At 35.3% G+C, this 24,941-nt stretch overlaps 2 protein-coding genes and 1 pseudogene across 2 annotated transcripts; 2 read left to right on the forward strand and 1 right to left on the reverse strand.

Moving 5' to 3' along the window:
* Positions 1–892: 892 nt before the first annotated feature.
* LOC149475065 (uncharacterized) lies at positions 893–24,549 on the forward strand. The gene is made up of 9 exons (XM_089713895.1): positions 893–1,189; positions 5,686–5,861; positions 6,507–6,594; positions 14,185–14,231; positions 14,676–14,889; positions 15,719–15,891; positions 22,309–22,459; positions 23,126–23,268; positions 24,406–24,549. The coding sequence occupies exons 1-9, from the start codon at positions 1,066–1,068 to the stop codon at positions 24,523–24,525; spliced, it is 1,236 nt and encodes a 411-aa protein (XP_089570021.1). The 5' UTR covers positions 893–1,065; the 3' UTR covers positions 24,526–24,549.
* Positions 1,671–5,622, forward strand: LOC149475066 (zinc finger MYM-type protein 1-like; annotated as a pseudogene).
* Positions 17,342–20,471, reverse strand: LOC149475067 (uncharacterized). Its single transcript, XM_089713941.1, has 2 exons — positions 19,929–20,471; positions 17,342–19,458 (listed from the first exon to the last, which is right to left on the reverse strand). The coding sequence occupies exons 1-2, from the start codon at positions 20,055–20,057 to the stop codon at positions 17,557–17,559; spliced, it is 2,031 nt and encodes a 676-aa protein (XP_089570067.1). The 5' UTR covers positions 20,058–20,471; the 3' UTR covers positions 17,342–17,556.
* Positions 24,550–24,941: the final 392 nt, after the last annotated feature.

The raw sequence follows: 24,941 nt of genomic DNA on the forward strand, positions 1-24,941 counted from the left end.
TTGCTAGTAATTCTCATTTTAATGTTTTAGTCATAGTAACAATATCTAAACACAATCGGCCTTATATACTATAACAGAGTAAATCATCACATTTTACCATAATTAACAGTCCTTATTTCTAATATTAATTTGAACCTTTAAAGAAGAATTTTCTAAATATAATCAGCCTTATGTTTGTACCTATATGCATGTATCACAGTAAATCATCACATTTTACCATAATTAACAGTCCTTATTTCTAATATTAATTTGAACCTTTAAAGAAGAATTTTCTAAATATAATCAGCCTTATGTTTGTACCTATATGTATGTATCACAGTAAATCACCACGCGGGTTCAGCGGGTTTTGGATGTATAACTACGTAAATTATGTTGACAATATTACCTATTGCGTGTGTGCGGCTAGCCAAAAGTTACGTGATACGTCTCAATATAATAACATATCCGAATACAACACTAACATTAGATTACTACATGTTATATTTGTTATAAATTGTTCGTATGTAAGCATAATGGATAGCATGTAGTCATAGTTATAAAAAAATATATTATATTCTTAGCCTTTTGTAATACCAAAATATCAATTTATTTTGTGTTAGTAATGAGACGCAACTATTTATTTTTATTATTATATACATTTGCTCTTTGTTCTCTTTATAATGTAATGTCGTTTTTTTCTCTTCTCGATGTAGAGTACACAATAATTAAAAGCATGTTGTGAATACCTATAATTGTTTGTTACATTAAGGGCCGATATAACACGATAATATTAAAATGTCACGTAAACTGACAAATACGGGCAATTAGAATACGTTTTTAAAATGGTAGTTTTATACATTATTCGACGAATAAGTTTTATCCAAGCATTGAAAAATCGGCCCTTAGAAGAATATAATAAGCCTGTGATTAATAATTAATTAAACACTGTAAAGAAACGTTTGTATTTCTAATAAATAAATATATACATGTACATATATTTTGCATAGATAAACGTCCTTTCACAGAATTGGATAATATAAAAAGCTATAAATAACAATAACATAATAAAGTAGGTATTGCAGTTTTATGACTTCACATTTGTTCGACGATATGAGCACTCGTTGTTGTATATTTTTTGTACTATTTCATTCTAGCTATGCATTATGGAAAGGGGGAGTAATTCATTATACGATAAATAATAAAGATTATGGTGAGTGTTATTATTTATATTTGACTAGCTTTCCGCCCGCGTTTTCATAGAAAGACCCGTATATACCCATAAATATATTTTTGTGAAAGTTTAAAAAATATTAAAAAAAATACAAAACTGTTCCTGTGTTTTTTAATTTCCTCTTGATATTGCAAAGAATTTTCAAGTTCAGAAAAAAATATATTGGTATTGGATAAATGTGTTTTAATTTAGTATTTTATATCGGCGATTTTATACATATAAATTAACTAGCATTCCGCCCGCGGCTTCGCCTACATTGTCAAAGAAAAACCCGCATAGTTCCCGTTCCCGTAGGATTTCCGGGATAAAACCTATCCTATGTGTATCTATGTAATCCAAGTTACCCACAACATGTGTGCTTAATTGCATTGTAATCGGTTCAGTAGGTAGTATTTGCGTGAAAGAGTAACAATCATACATACACATACAGTGGCGTAGCTAAGGGGGGGCGGCGGGGGCGGCCCGCCCCGGGTGTCACCCGTTTAGGGGTGACACCCGAGCCCGACTATGACCATCAGTTATAGTTCTTTCTATTTATAAAAAATCGTAAATCTGCGGCAGAGAGCATAACCGCCACTAATAAAATTATCTAGGTAACTATAATATCGTACCACGAACATAATAATTGATATTAAAAAAAAACAATGTGCACAGTGTCAATCGATCAGGGATTCCCCCAAAATTTAATACCCCGTTCGCGCATAACCAACGCTAGTCAGGGGATTCCCTCGATATAGCGCTCGTCACTTGTATTGTGGATTGGGCTTCTTTTGTTTCCGACCGCATTCATTTCAATATTCGCTTACGTGAACGTGTGAAAGTCTAGTGCAAAGTGTTTGTTAATTATTAGATATTATAAACAACATTTTTTGTATAAAAGTCGATTCTTGAAGAAAATAAACAAGGTAAGTGAATTATTTTTGTTATTACAGGTAATACTTACATTTTTTATCCATTTAGTTTCTAATAGCAGTATCTTAGATTATTTTGAAAAACCCTTCAATTTTATTCTCTTTTAATTACTGTGTATTTTAAACTATATTATTGAGACGTCCTAAATGATAAATAGGTACCTAAAGAAGGTATTTCAGACGGATTGCAATAATATTTTTTTGTTTAGCCTGGGCAAGTATTACTTATCTACTAAAGGTATTTATTTATTAAAATAGGTTTTAAAGACTTTGCTGGTGTAAAAAGATTTTACTTATATTTCTACACGTTTTACGATATTACTTTAGGTAATAATGTTTAATTGTAAATAATATTCTTAATTATTATTAACTTACTTAATATTTTCCTATCTAATAGCAATGGGATTTGTTTACAAAAACGGAATACATTAAGTTTAGATTTTTGATTGAAAGTTATCATAATCATATCATACAACTTCGCGTACGTTGATTTTGCTCCGAGATGAGCAGCTCGAGCACTCGTGGCACGGATATCACAATTAACGGTGGAGTTTTTAACTAATATTTTTCTAATAATACTTAAAAACATATTTACACCCAGACGCAGGATTGTTAGGTAATATAAATTAACAATCCTGCGTCTGGGAAAAATATATTTCACAAAGCTAGTTACGTAACGTGTAGGTGTTTATTTACTGTTATAATTAGTTTATAAAATCAACGTTTCACTTACTAACTAAAAATATTTTTTAGAATACCCAGAACGAAATATGCCTCGGGGAATTCATACTTCGAAAAGACAAAGCGGGTTTCAACAGAGAAAAGCCAAAAAGGCTAAAATGGATGAAATTCAGAGCATGTCCGGTTCTCTTTTCAAATATGTCACAAAAGCAGATAGCGGCCAAAGTTCAAGTAAAGTACCCGAGTCTCCTGCTGACGAAAGTAATGATTCACATCTTGGAGACTCACATTCAGATAGCAACATCGACAATACAGAATCAATGAAGACGACCCAGGACCTTGACGGAATCAAAATAAATAATGAAAATGACGCCGTTAATGCTACTTTCGGAGATAGCATTAGCTTTGAAGAATCAGTTCAACACTTGAGAGATGTTTCACATTGGAGTTTACCGGTACCTGATAATGTTCGCATTGACATAATAAAAAAGGGCAGTGAACATTTCCAGAACAAAGAAGGACCGTTTCCTACTGTATCTCGTCATGGTTCAAAGATTAAAGGTGATTCTCGTCATCTTTCACAGGAATGGTTTTATAAACCGATGCCTAGTGGTGAAAAAATTCTACGATCATGGATGGTATTTTCTCCTATATCAAATAACCTGTACTGTTTTTGCTGTCGTTTATTTGCTGTCAGTAACATACAAACAACATTTACAACTGGATTTCAGAAGTGGTGGAAACTAAATCCTAAAGTATTGGACCATGAAACTTCATGTGAACATTTAGAAAATTTCGAAAAGTGGAAAGCTTTGGAAATGAGATTAAAATCTCACACCACAATAGATGATGCAGCCTTGCAATTAATGAATACGGAAAAACAGAAGTGGAAAAATCTTTTATCTCGATTATTAGATATAACATTGTTTTTGGCTAAACAAAACCTAGCATTTCGTGGACATGATGAAACCAAAGGGTCGTCTAATAAAGGTAATTTCTTAGAACTAGTTAAACTGCTGTCAAAGTATGATGCAGTACTCAAAGAACATATACTATATTTGGAGCAGGAAAAATCACCTAAAGTAACATATTTATCGCCAGAAATACAAAATGAGTTCATAAATGTTTTAGCTAATCATGTAAAATGTCAGCTTGTAAACGAAATTAAATCGGCAAAATAGTTCGGTATCATGTTTGATAGCACACCTGACGTTTCACATGTTGATCAAATGTCTGAAGTGATTCGTTATGTAAAAATTAATAATAGAAAAGTAGAAGTCAAAGAAGTATTCTTAGGATTCTTTCCTTTACATGGAAAAAAAGCAGCTGACTTAAGCGCTGAAATACTAAAGAAGCTTGAAAACGATGGCTTAGATATTATGATGTGTCGTTCTCAAGGTTATGATAATGCTGCAGTTATGAGTGGTATACACGGAGGAGTACAAGCTATTATAAAAGAAAAAAACAATAAAGCAATTTTTATTGGTTGTATAGATCATTCAATTAATTTATGCGGCCAACATTCGTTCGCACAAAATGTGACTTGTGTTACATTTTTCGGAGCAGTGGAAACAATATTTAACTTTTTTTCAACTTCCACAAGTCGTTGGGAAGTGCTCCTCAATCACAGCAAAGCATCTGTTAAAAGACTTTCGACAACGCGATGGAGTGCTCATTACGGTGCAGTAAAAGTATTGGCTGAAAATTTTGATGGGATAATATCTGCAATTGAGGAACTATGTGACCAAGACGTAAATTTAGAAACTAGAGGTGCTGCACAAAATCTTATGCCTGCTGTGTGCAATTTCTCATTTCTTTGTTTTCTTTTCTTTTGGAATGATGTGCTAAGGGAAGTGAACAATGCTCAGATCGCATTACAAAGTAAAGGTTTATGTGTTGATGAAATAATCATAAAACTAGAAGCACTTCGTCTATTCATTGGAGAGAAACGGTTGCATCTAGCAGAAGAGGCAATAGATTTTGCTGTACAAAAATCGGAAAAATACAACATTTCGATGGAACGACGAATTCGTCGCAAGAAACGCATGCCCGGTGAGTTAGCGTCGTCCACCGAGGCTGGACTTACACTTAGAGCGGAACTTCAAAAGGACATGTTAGAATGCATTGACAGATTCAATATTGAACTCGAAACAAGAGTAAAGTCCATTAAAGACGTAGCTTCATTGTTTGAGGTTGTGCAGTCAAAGACCTTGCTTTCGGCAAACACTGAACAGTTAAAATTAGCTATATCAAAATTTACTAACCTTTACGATGAAGTATCAGAAACAGAACTCCTTTTAGAAATACCAAGATTGAGAAGACATTTAAAAGCGGCTAATATTACTGTCTCTAATTGGGTGATACTGGACTTTTTGAAATTTATTGTGGAATGGGATTTTACAGAATCTCTTCCGAATCTAACGGTAGCACTAAAGTTATTTATAACAATATGTGCATCAGTAGCTTCATGTGAGAGAAGTTTCAGCAAATTAAAATTAATTAAAAATTATTTGCGGTCTACAATGACCGAAACCAGATTAAACAATCTTGGTATTTTAACGATAGAACATGAAGCAACACAAAATATAAATTTTGAAGACGTGATTTCGGAGTTCGCTAGTGTCAAAGCTAGAAGGAAGAAATTTTAATTTTTAACAAACTAAATTTGTTTTACATAATAAACAAATATTTGTAATAGGTACTCATATTTTAATAAAACGTAAATGATTATAACTTTTTTTTATTTTAACAGTTTCGATTGAGTTTTAGGGTGACACCTATAAAATCCGCCCCGGGTGCCACCTATGCTAGCTACGCCACTGTACACATACACATGCAGCCATCCTCACGCATTTATAATTTTATTTTCTATTTCTATTAAAGATCTACACTCGCAAGATGAGATTGTGTCCACATTTTCAAAGATTCAAGAGGAAACGTGCCTGAAGTTTTTTATGACTACTTCAAATAATACAAGTGATAAGATTCTGTTTATCAGCAATCCAGATAGATTGAAAACGTGCCCACCAAACGTATACGATTATTCTAGGAGTGTTGTGGTGAGTTGTTATTATATTTAGCTAGATTTGAACGCGTTTTTAATGAAAAGCCCGCATAGTTCCCGTTCTTGTGGGATTTCCGGGATAAAAAGCATCCTGTGCCATATTCTGGGTCTACAGCTCATACCAAATTTCCACAAGTATTTGCGTGAAAGAGTAAAAAACATCTATCCATCCTCGAAAACTTTCGCATTATTAATATAAAAAAGTAGGACTATCTCCGTCCGCGGCATCACTCGCATATAGGTAAAGGTTAAGCCAGTTTAATGCAGTTGAATAGAGAGCCTCCTCATTTTTACATTCGACCGCCTTCTTGGTACAGTGGTTGTCTGGTTGACGCGGACGCGCAAAACCGAGGGTGCTGGGTTCGATTCCCGGTGGAGCAGAAAATAAAATGTCTCGGACACTTATCACCTACTGGTTCTTAGGCCGCCTTTCCATTTGTAAGAAATTTCCGCAAGAAATGTCCGACAGTATGTCTAACAGCAGCTTTCAAGTCCACTTGCAGGTGGAAACGGCGGGCCTTGACTTGCAAGCTGCTGTCAGACAGACTGTCGGACATTTCTTGCAGATGGAAACGCGCCTTAAAGAAAATCGATCAGTAAAACAGCATGAATAATGCATCTGTAAGATAATGTGTTCCAGCTCATGCCGATTGGATATAAATGTGTGAACCAGCGTGATATAGCTCGAATAGTTTATGACATGATTAAAGCCAGTATTGAGAACATTGGTAAGTCACATTTTAATCTCTTCCGTGATTTTTCCTCAGCACAGTGCATCAAGTTACTACATTATAATTTATTACCGTAGTAATTGAAATAAACGATCCATTTTGATCTGTGCTCACATGACACTTGACATTGGCAGAATCCGTCCTCTATGGGATTGGGAAGGCCATAAACAAAAAAGAAGAAGAAGTCACATTTTATAATTTTAGCAACCCGACAGACGTTGTTCTGTCTTAGTTATGAATATAAAAGGTCAACGCGCACGGGCCACTGGCCACCGGCCACAAAACGCCGCCACCGGCATATTTCCTGCACTTTTCATACATTTTATATGGACTCGCCGCACACGGTTGACGCCTGTGGCGGCGACACGCTACACGCTTCTAGCTTCTCGTGGCGGCGTTTGTGGCTGTGGCCCGTGGCTCGTGTGCGGCGACGGTAAGGGTTCTAAATTCTAATAAATAACCATAAAAACGTATAATGTGTGTGTGAATACGCATGAAAGGAAGGTGGTAATTGATTGATTTGTTAATTTTATTGTAAGACTAGCTGTGCCGCGCGGTTTCACCCGCATTGCTCCGCACCTGTTGGTCTTAGCGTGATGAAATAAAGCCTATAGCCTTCCTCGATAAATGGGCTATCTAACACGGAAAGAATTTTTGAAATCGGACCAGTAGTTTCTGAGATTAGCACGTTCAAACAAACAAACTCTTCAGCCTTATAATCTTATATATAAAATTCTCGAGTCACAATGTTAGTCTGCATACTCCTCCGAAACGGGTGGACCGATTCTCATGAAATTTTCTGTGCATATCGGGTAAGTCTGAGAATCGGCTAACATCTATTTTTCATATGTACCACGGGCGAAGCCGGGGCGGGCCGCTAGTATTAGTATATATTTATTGCTCAAGTTAACTTGTGATACCTACATAATGAGGTTGTATGTGTTACCTACACTAGGTAGGTACTAAGAAGGAAAGGTCATGGGTTAAATAAAACAATAAGGTTTATTGTTTAAAGTCTTTATTTATATTTTATGTAACAAGAGCAAGAAAAAGTTTGTTTTAAGATTAATAAACTAATTAATCATGGAAAGGTTTTCTGTAATGTTTTGTAAGTTTGGATTTGATATGAAAATGTAAGTTATTATTTGACGACGACGACGACGATGACGACGCGGTTGGCGCAGTGGTAAAGTAACTGCCTACTGAGCCGACGGTCCCGGGTTCGATCCCCGGTCAGGGCAAATATTTGTGTGATGAACTCAATTATTTGTTCTTGGGTCTGGTGTTATTATCTATATATGTATTTATTAAATATTATATTTATTGTCGCCTAGTACCCACAACACAAGCCTTAATTGAGCTTACTGTGGGACTAGGTAGTTATATCGGGGCCACCCGCAGTACATGCGAGCGATGTCATATTTGTTAACGCAGCAAACTATGGCCACCCTGCATCGCCTTAATGCATACATATTGTATTTCTTCAAACGCTGCATTTTTGTTTAGAGATAAGTTTATTAGTTTAAGTATTATTTTAATTCATTCTGAATGTAGAAAGCACTAATTAAAGACGTGTATATTAAATCTTGTGTTTTTTAAAAATCGTCCTTCGGTCCGTCGAAATTTGAGTGGCGCAGCCGGTAGGATACTCGATAATATCCTGCTGCCGAGCTATCAGTAAAGCCATAATTAAGGACCTGTGATAGTGCGGTACAGACGAGTATCCTCGAACTAAATAAATAACTCCCGCGACGCGTACGCGTAAAAAACTGAATCGCTGCAGTGAAACGCGTACGGAGACTTCAAGGACGAGCATTCAGAATCATAAGTGAAGGACATGGGAGCGAGCAGACTGTGAGTAGACCTCTTCACTCCTGTTTTTCATAGTCCCTGTTTTTCACGAAACCCCCGACCCAAAATAGTCGGCCTAATCATTACGTTTATTTGATTTTGTTCATTACAATTATCGTGATAAGTCGTAATTTTTAGTGTTTAATTTTAATTGTTAGTTATTAGTTAGTGATTTTAAGTGTTAGGTACTTTCATTAATTTCGTGTTTTAATCGATAAAACTACGCAAAATGGAAGAGATTAAACTCATTCCTAGAGAAATACTATGTATCATTCCCAAATTTGATGGGGATGAAAAACTGTTAAACCTATTTATCAATAAAAGTGAATATATTATAAGGTCATTCCAAGATGCGAGTAATAACGCACAAAACTTATATGTATACCATGCCATAACGAGCAGGCTTATCGGTAAGGCAGCTTCACTGCTTAGTGATTACCAAAATATAACTTCATGGACTGAATTGAAAGAAATACTTACCCAACATTTCGGAGACCCGCGATCGGAAGAGTGTATAGCATTAGAGTTAGAAGGGTTAAAAATAAAACAAGGTGAAAGTTACATACAGTTTTGCCACAGAATACAAAACGTAAAAAGTTCCCTATTTTCAAAGGTGAACCGCTTCACGGATGAAGGGGTCAAAGCCGCGAAAATGATCATATACAATAATACTGCGTTAAATGTTTTTCTGTACAACCTCCCGGAGGACATGATCCGGATTGTTAGATTAAGGGGTTGTAAAAACTTAGAAAATGCACTTAGCGTAGTTACGGAAGAAGTAAATTTTATACAACAATATAATGCAAAGACTAGTAAGCCAAAACCTATAACCCAAAACACTTTTCAAAATTCATTCAAACCTAATTTTATTACAATGCCTTTAAATCAAAACTTTAAATACGGTAGCCCTCAACAACCAATTGGTTATAGACCTAATTTCGCACAACAATCCCAACCAGATTTGATACAACAACCTCGACCAAATTTTATTCAACAGTTAAGGCAAACACCACAAGCCCAAGGCTATAAATTTGGCACACAATCTAATAATAACCACCAATTGCGACCTTTTCAAAATTCCGGTTATAAATTTGGAATCCCTAATCAACAAACAGACCAACCTCGTTTTAAATTTGGCATACAACATGCCCAGGTACCGAACCCCGGCTTAAATAGCGATGTATCAATGCGTACGGCACCTATGAGGCAAAACGTAACTCATAACATATATTACTGCGATGAACCAAATTATGAAAATTACGATAACTCACCCTTAGATTATAAAGAAGACGCCGCGAACGAGTTATACGAATATACCGATCCGGAAGTAACTGAAAGCAATTTAATGACAATAAAGAATTTTCTGTTACCGGCCTCCGACGAGACAGCGAAATAATAAATTTAAATTATTGCGACAGCAATTTAAAATTACCACATATTATAGTTCCTGAAATAAAAGCAAAGTTTCTCATAGATACAGGAAGCAGCCGTTCCTTTATAAGTTCAGCCAAAGCAGAAGAATATTTTAGAGACTATAAACAGTATGAACAATTTACAGTTGTTAGTACACATGCGCAAAGCACTCATGATGAGGTTATAGTAATTCCGTTATTAAAAACTTTTAGAAGCTCACTTTCCCACAAATTTTATGTATACAATGTAGACAGTAAGTATGATGGATTAATCGGATCTGATTTACTTAAGAAATTAGATGCAAATATCGATATGAAGCACCAAGTTTTAGAAACATTTAACGCCAAAATACCGATTATATATAACCCTCCGTTAAGAATCACCTTAGAGCCTCGATCAGAAACTAGAGTATCAATTCCAACTAACCTTCAGAACGGTGACGCTATATTAAATTTTCAGACTTTTCGTGAAAGCGTTCGTATGCCAGCAGCAATAATCGACGTGTCAATGAAAGTTAATGTAGATGAAAAGGAGCGAAATCTTCAAAAACACTTAACCGATAAAATAGTAAAAGTTAGTAACGATAAGGCGGGAAAATGTGACCGACCCCTGACGCCGATTACAATTTCGTCTGATTCAGACCGAACAGTGCCTATCACTAAAAATAATCGCCCAAGGTCCCCATATTCGATTCCGCCACCTGATAGTAGTACCATGGAAAACAGCACCTTGACTGCGTCTAGCAATAATAGCGAAAATACAGACACGGTTCATTCAGCTCGCGATCTTGATACGGAAGGCATGCTGATTCTAGATCAAGCTGTAGATGTTAATAAACAATTAACTCAACAATTTGTAAAAGATCACCACAAACGCACAAAATTCTTATACAAATATCTTATAGACAAAATTACTCATAAGAAACAGGTTATTAAGGATAAGCATGGCGGTGAAAATTATTTTAACATAGACATAGGAGATTCAGTTTACATTAAAGGATTTAACACGAAACGTGCTAAAGATAGGCCTACATATCAGAAAGCGATAGTCACGGGACCAATCCATAGAAATATTGTGCCAGTAACGACACACAATCGTGAGACTAAAGTTCCAATTAAATACATTAAGCGTCCTCCGCAGGTTACTGCTTCTGACGATCCATGTGATCCAAAACCAGGGCCTTCAACTGCACCAGATTAAACGGAATCCCGGAATACTACCCCTCCGTGAAGGCTATGCAGTCGTCAGCAATGACACATGGAGAGTTATTAAGGTGTTAGATTTAAAGTTAATATATGACGATTTAGAATTTAATATAAATAGTTATCTATCATTTAGAAATCAGGTTCATAGTTGTATTAATGTAAAAGCGTTAGGTTCCGATTTTACTACAACCGAATTACAAACAGATTCTCATATGAATTATACTATTGATAAATTTGAACAATTAATTCCGTCTTCTAGATCTAAACGTGGTTTATTAAATCCACTTGGTTCAGTTATAAAAATTATCACCGGTAACCTCGACAACGAAGATGCTATACAATTTGAAAACACTATTGAAAAATTAAAGACTAAACAAGACTCTATAATACATAAGATGACGATCGTTACTGAGATGGTGGGTTCGTTATTAAATGTTGCTGAAATATCTAATAACAATTTCATTGCAATCCAGAATAAGCTAAATGTAATTGATTCACTTTTAAATGACACAAATTTACATCAAAAGACTAATGAAATTATACATACATATTCCGCATTCTTACATAATTTTATGTCTGTTTACGTTAGATTAAGTGAAATTGAAACTGCTGTAGCTTTTAGTAAAATTAAACTTTTACACCAATCTGTTGTAGATACGAAGGAATTATTACTTTTATTAAAAAATATAGAAACTAGCTCTAAGTTACCATTTCCAGTAAATTCAGATAATGTTCTTAAAATCGAACAATTAATAGAAGTACAAACTTATGTAAAACAAAGTCAAATAAAATTCGTAATGACTATTCCATTAATTACTGATGATATTTACTCATATTTTAAAATCATACCTTTACCTATATTTAACGAAGAAAAAGGTCAGACTTCCCTTATCCTTCCCAAATACCCATATGTCCTTGTGAAGGGGTTGAAAACGATGCCACTTTCACAACCATGCAAAGAAATTGACGAAGACCGGTTCCTATGCCCGGAAATACTGACATCAACACTATACAAAAACGATTGTTTAACCGATCTTCTGCGACTATCTACAAATGTTTCCAGTTGTCAGCCGATTCCCATTTCCATAGATGACGTGAAAATCGACAATGTTCTACCAAATAGATGGATACTTTACGTAAATGTGGAAACAGTACTTACTAAGGTCTGTGAAAATGAGGTAACCCAAGAATTTCTTCGTGGTACTTATTTATTGGCGTTAGACGAGATTGGCTGCTACGTGAAAATCGGAGATATAACACTAAAGAAATATGAAGCGAATGGAAATGATATTATATACCCAAGTTTACCAAAAATTATATTACCAAATTTGATGAACTCCCAGACCGACAGGAAGCCTGTTAACCTGAAGGGTGCAAATTTAACTGACATAAATATGCTCAGGCATTTAATTGAAAATAGTGAAAATAGTGAAAACCAGTTTAATAGTACAGTGAATAGTGCCGTCGGAGTGATTAACATTATAACTTTTGTATTAATCGTAATTATAATTGTAATCGTCATAGTTATTAAGTCTAAATTAAGAAAAATATGTATTCAAGAAAACCCTTCAGATTTTCTTGAAACTGAGGATGGAGGAGTTATATCGGGGCCACCCGCAGTACATGCGAGCGATGTCATATTTGTTAACGCAGCAAACTATGGCCACCCTGCATCGCCTTAATGCATACATATTGTATTTCTTCAAACGCTGCATTTTTGTTTAGAGATAAGTTTATTAGTTTAAGTATTATTTTAATTCATTCTGAATGTAGAAAGCACTAATTAAAGACGTGTATATTAAATCTTGTGTTTTTTAAAAATCGTCCTTCGGTCCGTCGAAATTTGAGTAGGTCGATTTGTATAATAATGTCCTATAATATTTTTTTTTATTTTTTATTTTTATTTATTATGAATATTTAAAGTAGAATGGTACTCGTACTACAACTCGACCAAGCTAAGTTTGCACCTCGCGTCGATTACGTCACACTGACGCTTACGTTACGGTATGCAAAAAAGGATTCAAATTCAAATTCAAATTGCCTTTATTTGCAGATTTGCTATGACTTAAAAAAAGTAAACAAATGTTTGTTATATTTTACTTTGCATTTATTGTTTTTAACATTCTATTCTAATATATATTATAAAGGCGAAAGTTTGTAAGGATGTATGGATGTTTGTTACTCTTTCACGTAAAAACTACTGAACCGATTACAATGAAATTTAGCACACATATAGAGGGTAACTTGGATTAACACATAGGATAGTTTTTATCCCGGAAATCCCACGGGAACGGGAACTATGCGGGTTTTCCTTTGCAAACGCGGGCGAAGCCGTGGGCGGAGAGCTAGTTGTATTATACATTTAAATATATGTATTATGTACTTACACAAAAACGCATTCCAACGAGGTGCAAACTTAGCTTGGTCGAGTTGTATTTTATTTTGTTTAAGTTGAAAGTTTATAAATTAAAGATACATGTAAGATTGAATTTATATTTTTGGTTTTATGGCATTCAAATGCTTTATAAATATAAATTTATAAAGAATAGAAAAAAGTCAGTGTTAGTGTGTCCCTTCAGACACATAAAACTGAAAGAATAGAATAAATTCGATTGCTCTGGCGGGTCACGAGTGGCTGAGTTGGTCAGGCATCCGCCCCGGAATGGCGCGAAAGGATGCGTGTTCGAGTCCCGCCTCGTGATCGAATTTTTTCTATTCTTTATAAATTTATACATGTAAGATTGTTTGTACAACACTGTAATTGTAATTTTTATATGGTGTTAAGTTGACTGATGATGGAAGATAATGATGATGAATGACTAATTTGTGTGTAAGATTATTTTTTGAACGAAGATGTGAATGGAAGAGCGATAGAATTTGAGTGAATGTGTAGCAGAGAGCGAATGAAGAATGAACTTTCTTTTTTATTGGGATCGTGGGTGAGGACGGCTGTTTCTCTGATATTAGTTAGGTATCTAAAAATTAGGATTGTGGTCTTAAAATAAATCTGAAGAATTTCAGAAGTGTTTTTCATTACGCCCCGATCTTTTAAATATATATTTTTATGTTTGGCAGAGTAAGCACAGGGACAGATATAAATTTTACATATAAATTTCAGTTTCGCCTGTGAACAGTTACGATTTGGTCAAGAAATTTCAAATGAAAGTAAGTATACCTATACTATTACCATGCCTTCAAACGTTTCAAGCTTTTGGAAATGCCGCTTTCGTTTTTTAACCAATTGCATCTGTAGAATTATCAAATTAGAAAAATAAACGAAAATTCAACTTAACGCTCTAATATTAATTGTCTAATTTTAATTAATCACTAACGACCACAATACATTCAATGGTGGACTGATCTATCAACACAAAGCCCAAACTACTGGACCGATCAGGCTGAAATTTGCCATACAAATAACCACTATGATGAAGGCATCCGCTAAGAAAGAATTCAAATCTAAATACTCTACAAGGTGATTAAATAATGTCGTATGAAAAAGTACCATGATAATGTGCATGATAACTGACTGAACCACGCGGACGACAGCTGTTAAGTAATATATTCCTATAGATCTTGAGTCATAAAGAACTTAACATTGATTTAAAGGACAGAGACACAAGCACTCTATTATCTCAATCAGAACGAGATTACATCAATACGCATTATCATCAAGAATGTGGTTCTGATGACAAGACCTTCTTACCTAGAAGACGAAATGATGATGATGATACAGCAGTATTGAGCGCTGATAATTTGAATTACTACAAGGATAAAGTGTGGCCACTGGGCATCTTGTTATATGGCATTGATGATGAATTACGTAAGTTAATGTCATGAGGGGAAACGATTTGATACTTTGGCAATAGATTTTTTTGGTGATAATTGCACGTGCTCAATATTTAGTTACAGTTCAGAATTCATATGAGAAAAAATGGTGCAATGCAGCAGTGTAATAAATTTAATATGCGAGTCACAGACAAGAACTGGGGCCGTATTATGACCTCTTATTTCCAGTCAGTTTACGCCGTGAATTGAACTGACTGGCAAATTCATATAATAAGATCATTAACCATGGCTGGTTATTCCGTTCATAATATGAATTTGCCAGGCATCATTCACGGCGTAAATTGTCTGGAAATATGTTGTTATAATAGGGGCCCGTGAACTGTATTTTAAACCGTACTGCATACATTTGGTTAGAGGGCGCTACTAGTTTACAATCTATGGCATTGACGATACAAACAACCCCACTTATCGTATGATTCATGAAACTATTTATAAAAATCAATACGAACTATGCCTAGGCGACACATAAAATAATATTTTTCTGAACATAAACTTTCAGTTAAAATGTCAGCTGGGATCAACTGGCATATTAGCTGTTGGCAAATACAGTACTTCAACAATTTTGTCTTCAACTATAATCACGACAAAAATAATATTTAAAGCATTACAGTTCTATTTATAATGGTGCTTTTCCACCAATAATGTGCGAGGATGTGTAGCGAAAAATGTGTTTGTAAAGAACCAATCATATCGCTTCATTTAGTTTGAAGTGTTTAGCGTGAAGCGATACTATTGGTTATTTACAAAATACTCGCACATTATTGGTGGATAAGCACTAATAGAAGTTTTTTTTTTTCGAAAAGGCGGTACCGCAGACCATGACATACTGTCTCACGCTATGACTACCATTGAACTAGCCACGTACGTCGTTTTCCAAGAAGTAAAGAACGACAAAATACTAGCCCCGAAGAATTTGCTATGGTTCGGTAAGTCTGGAGAAGATGGTCCTGCGTTTGGTGTGCAAGAAGGAAACCAGGTGAACGTTTACTTCTTTTTCATTTATACGAGTAATTATGTTGTAAAAGTTAACCATAAATGTATTTTTAACTTTAGCTAACCGGTAAAATGGCATTTCAATTTTATTTCTGATCCTTTTGCCATAACATCTACTTTGTTCCACAGCACATACATAAGAAGAACAACTGTTCTAGTTTTTATTTTTTTACATACTAGCGACCCGCCCCGGCTTCGCACGGGTGCAATGCTGATACTAATACTACAGAAAAACTGTGAACGTTGTATATAAAAACGTAGAGTCCCGCTCCGGCTTCGCACGGGTATAAAATAGATAGCCGGGCGGCCGGCCGGTACCGCCGCAAACGCTACGTCCCGCAATTTTTAAATTTGTAATATCTTCGAAAATATTCACTTAAATCATACGGTGTAAAGGGCCATATAGATCTATATTAAATGAACAATGTATTCAAGGTATTTAATTGGTTAAGGATTAATGCTGTATTGGTTAAAATCGCATCGAAAATTAGCCATTATTTGTCGTAAAAAGTAAATGACAAAAAAAAGTTATTGTGGTTTATCCATAAGAGATAGACATATACCATCGCGGACTTTTCTGTAGACCTTTTCAATGTGTATAATACTTAGTACATTATTTTGATAAAACTCGTAGGGTTCAGCCTGCGTTTGCAATTTCAGCGGAAAAAATGTAATTTTTTACGACATCACATTAGAAACCTCAAAAATAACAGTACTTCTCCACTATTTAATGGATGTTATTATACATATAAACCTTCCTCTTGAATCAATCTATCTATTAAAAAAAAACCGCATCAAAATCCGTTGCGTAGTTTCAAAGATTTAAGCGTACAAAGGGACATAGGGACATAGGGACAGGGAAAGCGACTTTGTTTTATACTATGTAGTGATGGTCCGGGAGCCAGCAGCAGATTTTATGACCAAGTTCCTCTCAAGCGGTAATTAGTAAAATGCATCAAAGTATAGTATTATGAAGCCTCGTGAACGTCAGCTGGAGCTCGGTTGGGGGGAAGAGCGGTTGTAGCCTCCCGTATCAGCTGACGGTTTTTCCACCAAGATACAGCCAGCTGACATATATATTTATCCACAGTTACATATAAGCTATCATCAGGTAAATTTTTGTTTGAGAGGAAATAACGGAAAATAAATTTTTCTTTAAATTTAACTTTCATGTTCGAGACACCAGCTGACGTATAATACACCATGTTGTAACCAGCTGACTATTTTTTTTCGTTGAGATATTGGGTTAGCTACAATTTGACAAATTTTTAGCTGAGAGGATCATGAATGAATGAATGTATTTTTTTTCCTATGTGCGTGGGAGGCTACAACCGCTCACCCCCCAACCGAGCGCCAGCTGACGTTCACGAGGCTTTATAATACTATACTCTCATGCGTCTGACGAATTATCTCTTGAGAGAAAATAGTTAACCAAAAGATCATGGGCATTTTTGTATGAGAGCTGGGCGTAAAACCAACAGAAATAAAATGTGTTGTAATTTACTTTATTGTACTTCTAAATACCCCCTAAATACTTGTTAACCCCAATATCGACCGGGTATCACTGCAAAAAAGTCCCAAAGATTGGTTAAATAAAACACACATATTTGTAATAAAATAATAAATATTGATACCTTTTATTTAAATATCAATGGTTATCATCAACTATAACATCTAATAAATGTTCTGCGGGTGCAATGAAAGGCTCGTGCCGTCCTAACCCCAAAAACCACAAAACTGAAACTATGTGGGCACAACTTCCTACTGTTCTTCTGCCTGTTAAGCAAGTACAGTAATGCTCAACTATCGCATTTCTACCGATTTGGTCTCTATCGATCAAAATGTAAGTGTTATATGTGCGCGATCTGACATGCCGCGACTGTATTTTAATTCGAAGCAACCACACATTAGTTTGCAGAATATTACATCTGTTTAAATCATCTAATGACTCCTCTCTATATAATTCAATTAAATAAACACCATCGCGGAAATGTTCTGCGACATACGATTTTGCCAGTTTTATATGATAAGTTCCCAAAGCGTGAAGCACTATACATTCCTCTGTTAAACGTGGAAAATCATTTAGGAATGGTAGATTTGCTTCCATTCTTACAAAGTCTCGACGTTGTCGATTCAGATTTTTAAGTTCGACGTAATCGAATAAACGATTCGGGTTGTTTATTTTTTCATCAATAATGTTTATTATATCTGAAGCTAGTCGATGGTTTTCAAAAACTGGGCGAAAAGCATTTAAAAGGCTAGCACCAATTTTGAAATCTACAAACATGTGGGGAAGAGCTCTATTAATATATGTTTGTCGCAGCAGTCTAAAACACTGTTTTATTTTGCCATTCATGGCTTCCACTACCCAGCGGCTAATGGTAATCGTTCGCGATTTATTGGCTTGGTCCGTTGTTAATTGGGTTTCGTTTCTGTCTTTTGTGGGTGGTATGTGTACCTCATAACCCCACTCTTCAATACTAGCTAAGCTATCCCTAAAACCCCGATCAACCAAAATAACGTCGTTTTGTTGAAAAATCCAATGCCAAGCACTATTTTCATCACGCATAATGTCTTGCATGATTGTTGCATCAGATGTAGTGGCGGCATACGGACCTAGGACATCCAAAATGTAGCCATCAGTGCTGACAATCATAAAGGGTTTTAGTAAATTCTCATACTTATGCAAGCTGTAAGACAATCTTTGAAACAAAAAATTAGAACTTTTTTCTATATAAATATAAGTACCATCGCAAATAACTATTGCTTTGCTGTTTTCACTGTTACCGAATATGTGTTTTGGTATCAACAAATTCCTCTCTAAGATATTATTCCTTGTGATATGGTCAAACCCTAGATGTAAAGGGGTAAATTCTGCCTCTATACATTCTCTAGCGATTTTCAATTTTCTTTCTAGAGTTCGACGAGACATACCAAACAATGATGCCAATCGTTCATTACTTTCACCTGTGCGAAGTTTTGTTAAATATACTCCAAGTACTGTCCGGGGACGACTTTGATTTGCGAGTGAGGGTGTTTGATTTAAAATAATGTTAAATTGTTCGTAATTAAATCCTACCCAAAAAAACAAGTCTTCGTTGTCTAATTCAGTCATTGAATCAAAATCGAATCTTGTACCACGCGAAGCAGCGTTTTTAAAAATATTACAAATATCTGTAAACTGAGCAGCATTAAAATCGTGATATGTGCGACAGTTGTTAATTAAATCATTCCAGTTATTGCTTTCAAGGTGCTGTCGACACGCTCTAGCTTCTCCAGGTATATACAAATTATGTTCACATAACATGTGTATTTTTATAGACATAGGAATTCGTAACCGTGTTTCGTTATGACAGTTATTAAAAATACAACGATCTGCTCTGTTTGGAGCTCTCATAAAATCATCTACTTCTAAAGTTCGTTCCTGAGGTTGTATAGCTGCATTAGGCTGCACTGCTTCATTGGGATGTACTTCTTCAATCCTTGGAACATCATTAGTTAATCGTTGCCAGCATCTATGACACGTTGAATAGACGTTATTGAATTCAACCTGAAAAATAAAAACACAAATAACTATCGTGATGTAGGTACTTCAAGGTAAAATCACAAATGCAACGGAGATAAAACGACATATGTCGGTATAGTACTTATAATAATAAATATAATTATTTTTATATAAGAAATATTTAAAAATGTAACTATAAGTTAAAAAAATGAATAAACAAAATATAATTAGTCGCTTGCTTTGTCTTTTGCGATATTTTGTTGAGTGAGCCATAACAATACTTTTCACAGAACAAAAGTAACTAAAGATCTTTACGTTTTACACGCAATTATGCTGCTTATTGCTAAAACCTTATACACTTGAATGGCATTAGTAAACATTTTGTTCATTTTGTTTATGGGTCATCTTAGCACTGGATTCGTCATCGGGACAGGTAGCAGATAGGTAAAGAGTTCGAATTGTGCACTGCGGTGTATGTAAATATGATTATATCATAGGTAATGCGTAATACTTACATGTATCACGGCATGTTCTCGTATATATGCTGCCATTTGTGGATCGCGCTGAGGAATATCTTCATGCAAAACATGACGTCTTTGTCGATAAACAGAGCGTCGACACATAACACACTGTCTTTCTTCCATTGTACTTAACAAAAACAGCAGAACACAAGTTGCGAAAAGTTCACTCCGAGTTCTTTCCGAGCATGAGTAATGAAAAATATGAATAACGACTGACGCGCATTGCCCGGCCTGCTCGCACCCTTGTTTTTTGGTCGGCGCCTGATTAAGAGAGAAGTTAGAAAGGGATGGAATGTAGTAATTCCGTTAGGTTACCAACCAATAGATTGGTTTCTTTGGCCTAGCTTTGCACAACATCGTGTCGTGTTATCTCCGGTTTTTTTTTTGGATTCTATAACAAATACGTTTGAACATCACTGAATATCTCTGCTCACCGATTGTTTGGGTGATTGCCGTCATAGTATAAATTTAAGTAATGGTCATTAGCTTTCACATAAAATATATTTTAAAGCTGTTGGTTTTACGCCCATTTTGACCGTGACTCTTTGCACCTGGCTCCCTAACCAATATAATATACTAGCGGTCCGCCCCGGCTTCGCCCGTGGTACCTACATGTTTAAACTATCCTATCTCTCAAGTTCAATCGAACTGCACATGGTGTGCGAATTTTATTATAATCGGTTAAGTGGTTTAGGAGTCCATTGAGGACAAACATTGTGACACGAGATTTATATATATTAAGATTGTTAGACGTAACTTTTGATTTAATTTTTTTGTGGATGAATAGTTGTCACTATTTCCTGTCAAAACATGTTTAGCTGTCGAAAATTATAAATTGCCGCTTTCCTTTGAATCGTGGCGCATTCGTACGAATCGTGGTGCCTAGGGGCTCGAACGTTGTTTATAAGACGTTTGACCCAACTACTCTCACTTTATTAATAGTCGTTGACTTGCTGTGATTTGTTATCAACTACCTACATCAATTAGGCAGTTGTGTAGAATCGCAGTTCATTCTTATTACATTCAAACTAATACTCAGTAGTACTAGTATATCAATATTTCTTTTCATTATTTTCGTTAGCAGCACGGGCACCGGTCTACCTCGTTTTCCCGGTATTTGAAAAATATCCAGGTCTGACATGGCTTTCTATTGCTTATAATCTAGTGATTCTAGCACCTCCAATGGTATTTTGTCAATCTTTCTGTTCAAATAGTACTGTAATTCGGATTCACCAACATCTCCACTTCGCTTTCGATCTAGAAGTATTATATGTGCAATTGTTACCTCACACAGATTTTCATAATTGACAATAGTGACGTCTTTTTTTAGTTTTTTATAATAAGTTTCTTCCAGGTCATGGATTTTTGTTATTAATTTCTTAATATCTTCATCAACTGGCATAACCTGCGGCTTAGTCATGAGCTTTTGTTTTCGAGATTTTTCTGCGTTTGACGAAATTTCCCATTGCCAATTAGCTTCAAGGAGCATTTTAAATTCGCTCAACTTGTTTTTGACCTCTCGTAAATAACTTTTTATCACGTAATAATACTATTTAGTATCCACTAAAAAAAATTTCAATTTGGCCGCCAAAGTATGTATTGGAAAATGTGGCGCCAAGCTGTCAATTATTTATGATAAGTAAAAAAGTGAACTGTCATATTGTGAAAGCTTGCGTTCAAAAACTAAGATAAATATTTTTAACACCAGACCTATTAAAAGTAAAAAATACTGTATTTGAGTTACCGTTTAGAAATTATTTAAGGACGAAAACACCGATGTATATATTATACATCATCATGCATTTAAGGGTTAACTCGGCCTCACGTGTAATCTTCTTCTTTATATATAAAAATGAATCGCAAAATGTGTTGGTAAGCGCATAACTCGAGAACGGCTGAACCGATTTCGATAATTCTTTTTTTATTATATTCCTTGAAGTACGAGGATGGTTTTTATGTTGAGAAAACGTAAATATGTACCACGGGCGAAGCCGGGGCGGACCGCTAGTTTATATATAAAAATGAATCGCAAAATGTGTTGGTAAGCGCATAACTCGAGAGCGGCTGAACCGATTTCGATAATTCTTTTTTATTATATTCCTTGAAGTACGAGGATGGTTTTTATGTAGAGAAAACGTAAATATGTACCACGGGCGAAGCCGGGGCAGACCGCTAGTCTATAATATAAAAATGAATCCCAAAATGTGTTGGTAAGCGCATAACTTGAGAACGGCTGAACCGATTTCGTTAATTCTTTTTTTATTATATTCCTTGAAGTACGAGGATGGTTCTTACGTAGAGAAAACGTAAATATGTACCATGGGCGAAGCCGGGGCGGACTGCTAGTTTCTTATAATGATATATCTTGTTGTAGACGATAAAACTGTCATCCATGGTGCATGGAGCGGCCGGCCATACTGCACATACGATCAATAATCTAATGCGAGCCGTCGGTGTGCACATGACGTCGAATCGCTTCGATAGAGATAGCTATATTACTGTGAATTGGAACAACGTGTTGGATGGTAATTATTGTTGTGTGCATGCGTGCGTGCGTGTGTGTGTGTGCGGGTGTTAAGAGAGTGTATAAAGCAAAATGTTTAAAGAAACACAGCATGATAGTTTTTTTTTTTTTTTTTCAAAAAATGTAAATATTCTTCTTCTATATTTTAAGAGTAATTTTGATAAAGCAAAATTACCAATCTTCTATTAGATGATACGTGTAGAGTCAGATGATACGTTAAGATCAAATCTATAAAATAAAATATATCAAACTAGATGATACTACTACCGAGAATTCTGTTTGGTTTGATTGATGGAACAAAATTACGTCAAAAATTGTTTGCTAAATAATTCCTTAATATCCATGTTTTCTCTAGCTTCGCGCAGCCGGCATATACCGCTTCGCTTATGTGTCTGTTTTTGTCTATGAAAACATAATATTAAACGATAGCTCACGTGCGGGTGGCGGGTTGCTTATGAGCGATGTTCAGATAGAGTTTTAAGAATTCAACTATTAAAAAAAAAATGCATCTGGAATTTTAAAAGTATTTTTTACGTACTCAGCGTATGTAAAACTATAATTTCCTTTGTGCTTAGTATACCAACGGTGGGACACCCTGTATATTTGTAGAAACTAAAGCCTGCGTTAGTTTAAAACTGTATTACATTATATTTTTAATATTTGTCAGGTAAAGAGCATTATCTAGAGCGGGCGCCAGAAGAATCATGGCTGGCTCACATTCCATACGATTTTATGAGTGTCACTCATGCGCCGGCGAATTATATGTGCAGTGCTTGTGAGCTCGGAGCTAGCACTGTACAACCTATACAGGTGATTATAGCTTATTTAGACTAAGGGCCGATTTTTCAATGCTTGGTTAAAACTTATTCTTCGAATAATGTATAAAACTACCATTTTAAAAACGTATTCTAATTGCCCGTATTTGACAGTTTACGTGACATTTTAATATTATCGTGTAATACTTTATTGGACCCGTAAGTTTTATCCAACGAATGAATTATCGGCCCTAATATATACATATTATAAAGCTGAAGATTTTGTTTGTTTGAACGCGCTAATTAAAGGAACTACTGGTCCGATTTGAAAAAATCTTTCGGTGTTAGATAGCCCATTTATCGAGGAAGGCAGTCTATACCGGACCGTATATCGGACCAGTAGTTCAACAAACAAATTCTTCAGCTTTATAATATTACTATAGATAAGAACAATTTCTTCATAAATGAGTTAGTTACATGTTTTCTTAATTTAACTATATTTCTTGTTTGGTAATTATACAATACTAGCTTTCCGCCCGCGGCTTCGCCCGCGCACTCAAGGAAAAACCCGCATAGTTCCCGTTCCCGTGGGATTTCCGGGATTGCGTCATTTTCCCGGGATAAAAAGTAGCCTATGTCCTTTCTCGGGTATCAAAATATCCCCATACCAAATTTCATGCAAATTGGTTCAGTAGTTAAGGCGTGATTGAGTAACAGACAGACAGACAGAGTTACTTTCGCATTTATAATATTATAATAGTATGGATTGATACAAAACAAGTTTATACTCTTTTGTTCTATTCTAGATTACAGTATACATGATTATTAAATAGATTGACATTTACAATATGTATTTAACTTGTCGTTATATTTCCGTTCTATAGTCCGTTTAAAAAGTTATTATTGTCATTTTTCTTCCAGTACTTCTTGAGATTAGTGCGTTCAAACAAACAAATTCTTCAGCTTTATAATATTACTAGTGGTCCGCCCCGGCTTCGCCCGTGGTACCTACATGTTTAAACTATCCTATCTCTCAAGTTGGATCGAACTGCACATGGTGTGCGAATTTTATTATAATCGGTTAAGTGGTTTAGGAGTCCATTGAGGACAAACATTGTGACACGAGATTTATATATATTAAGATTGGTATTAGTATAGATAATTTTTTAAACGTTATTTTCTTATGTTCCAGGATCACCAATGGCAACGTACCATGTCTATGGGTCACACGACGGTGCTCACGGACGCAGACAGACAGACAGTCAATCTTTTATATAGCGAACAGTATCGCAATCGGTTTGGTGGTGTGTGAGGTTTAAATAAAATGTTATCAATATTTGTTTTTTTATTTATTCTGAGTTTTTCCCTTTAATCCTAGACGTTATGAAATATCAGAATAATGTAACCAAACTTACTCCTCATCACATCGGTTATCTGTCAGTGAAAGTCACGTTAAAATCGATACAGCCGTTCCAGAGATTAGCCGAAAAAGACAGACAAAAATTGTAAAAACTACTTTTTTGGTTACATAATATGCATTTAGAAAAAAGAAATCATTTTAATTTTACAAACAGACATTCCAATTTTATAAATTGAATAGATTTATAGCTGCGCTTCGTGGTTTCACCCACGTGGCTCCGCTCCTGTTGGTCTTAGCGTAATTAATAGTTGTATATCACAGGGTAACTTGTAAAACCAGGGACCCGCCCGGTATCCCCTTCGAGGGTT

Source organism: Colias philodice, chromosome 31 (assembly GCF_061535455.1).
Source record: "Colias philodice isolate Cphi_HAF_F1 chromosome 31, ilColPhil1 Martin Lab GWU primary, whole genome shotgun sequence".
Classification (NCBI taxonomy): domain Eukaryota; kingdom Metazoa; phylum Arthropoda; class Insecta; order Lepidoptera; family Pieridae; genus Colias; species Colias philodice.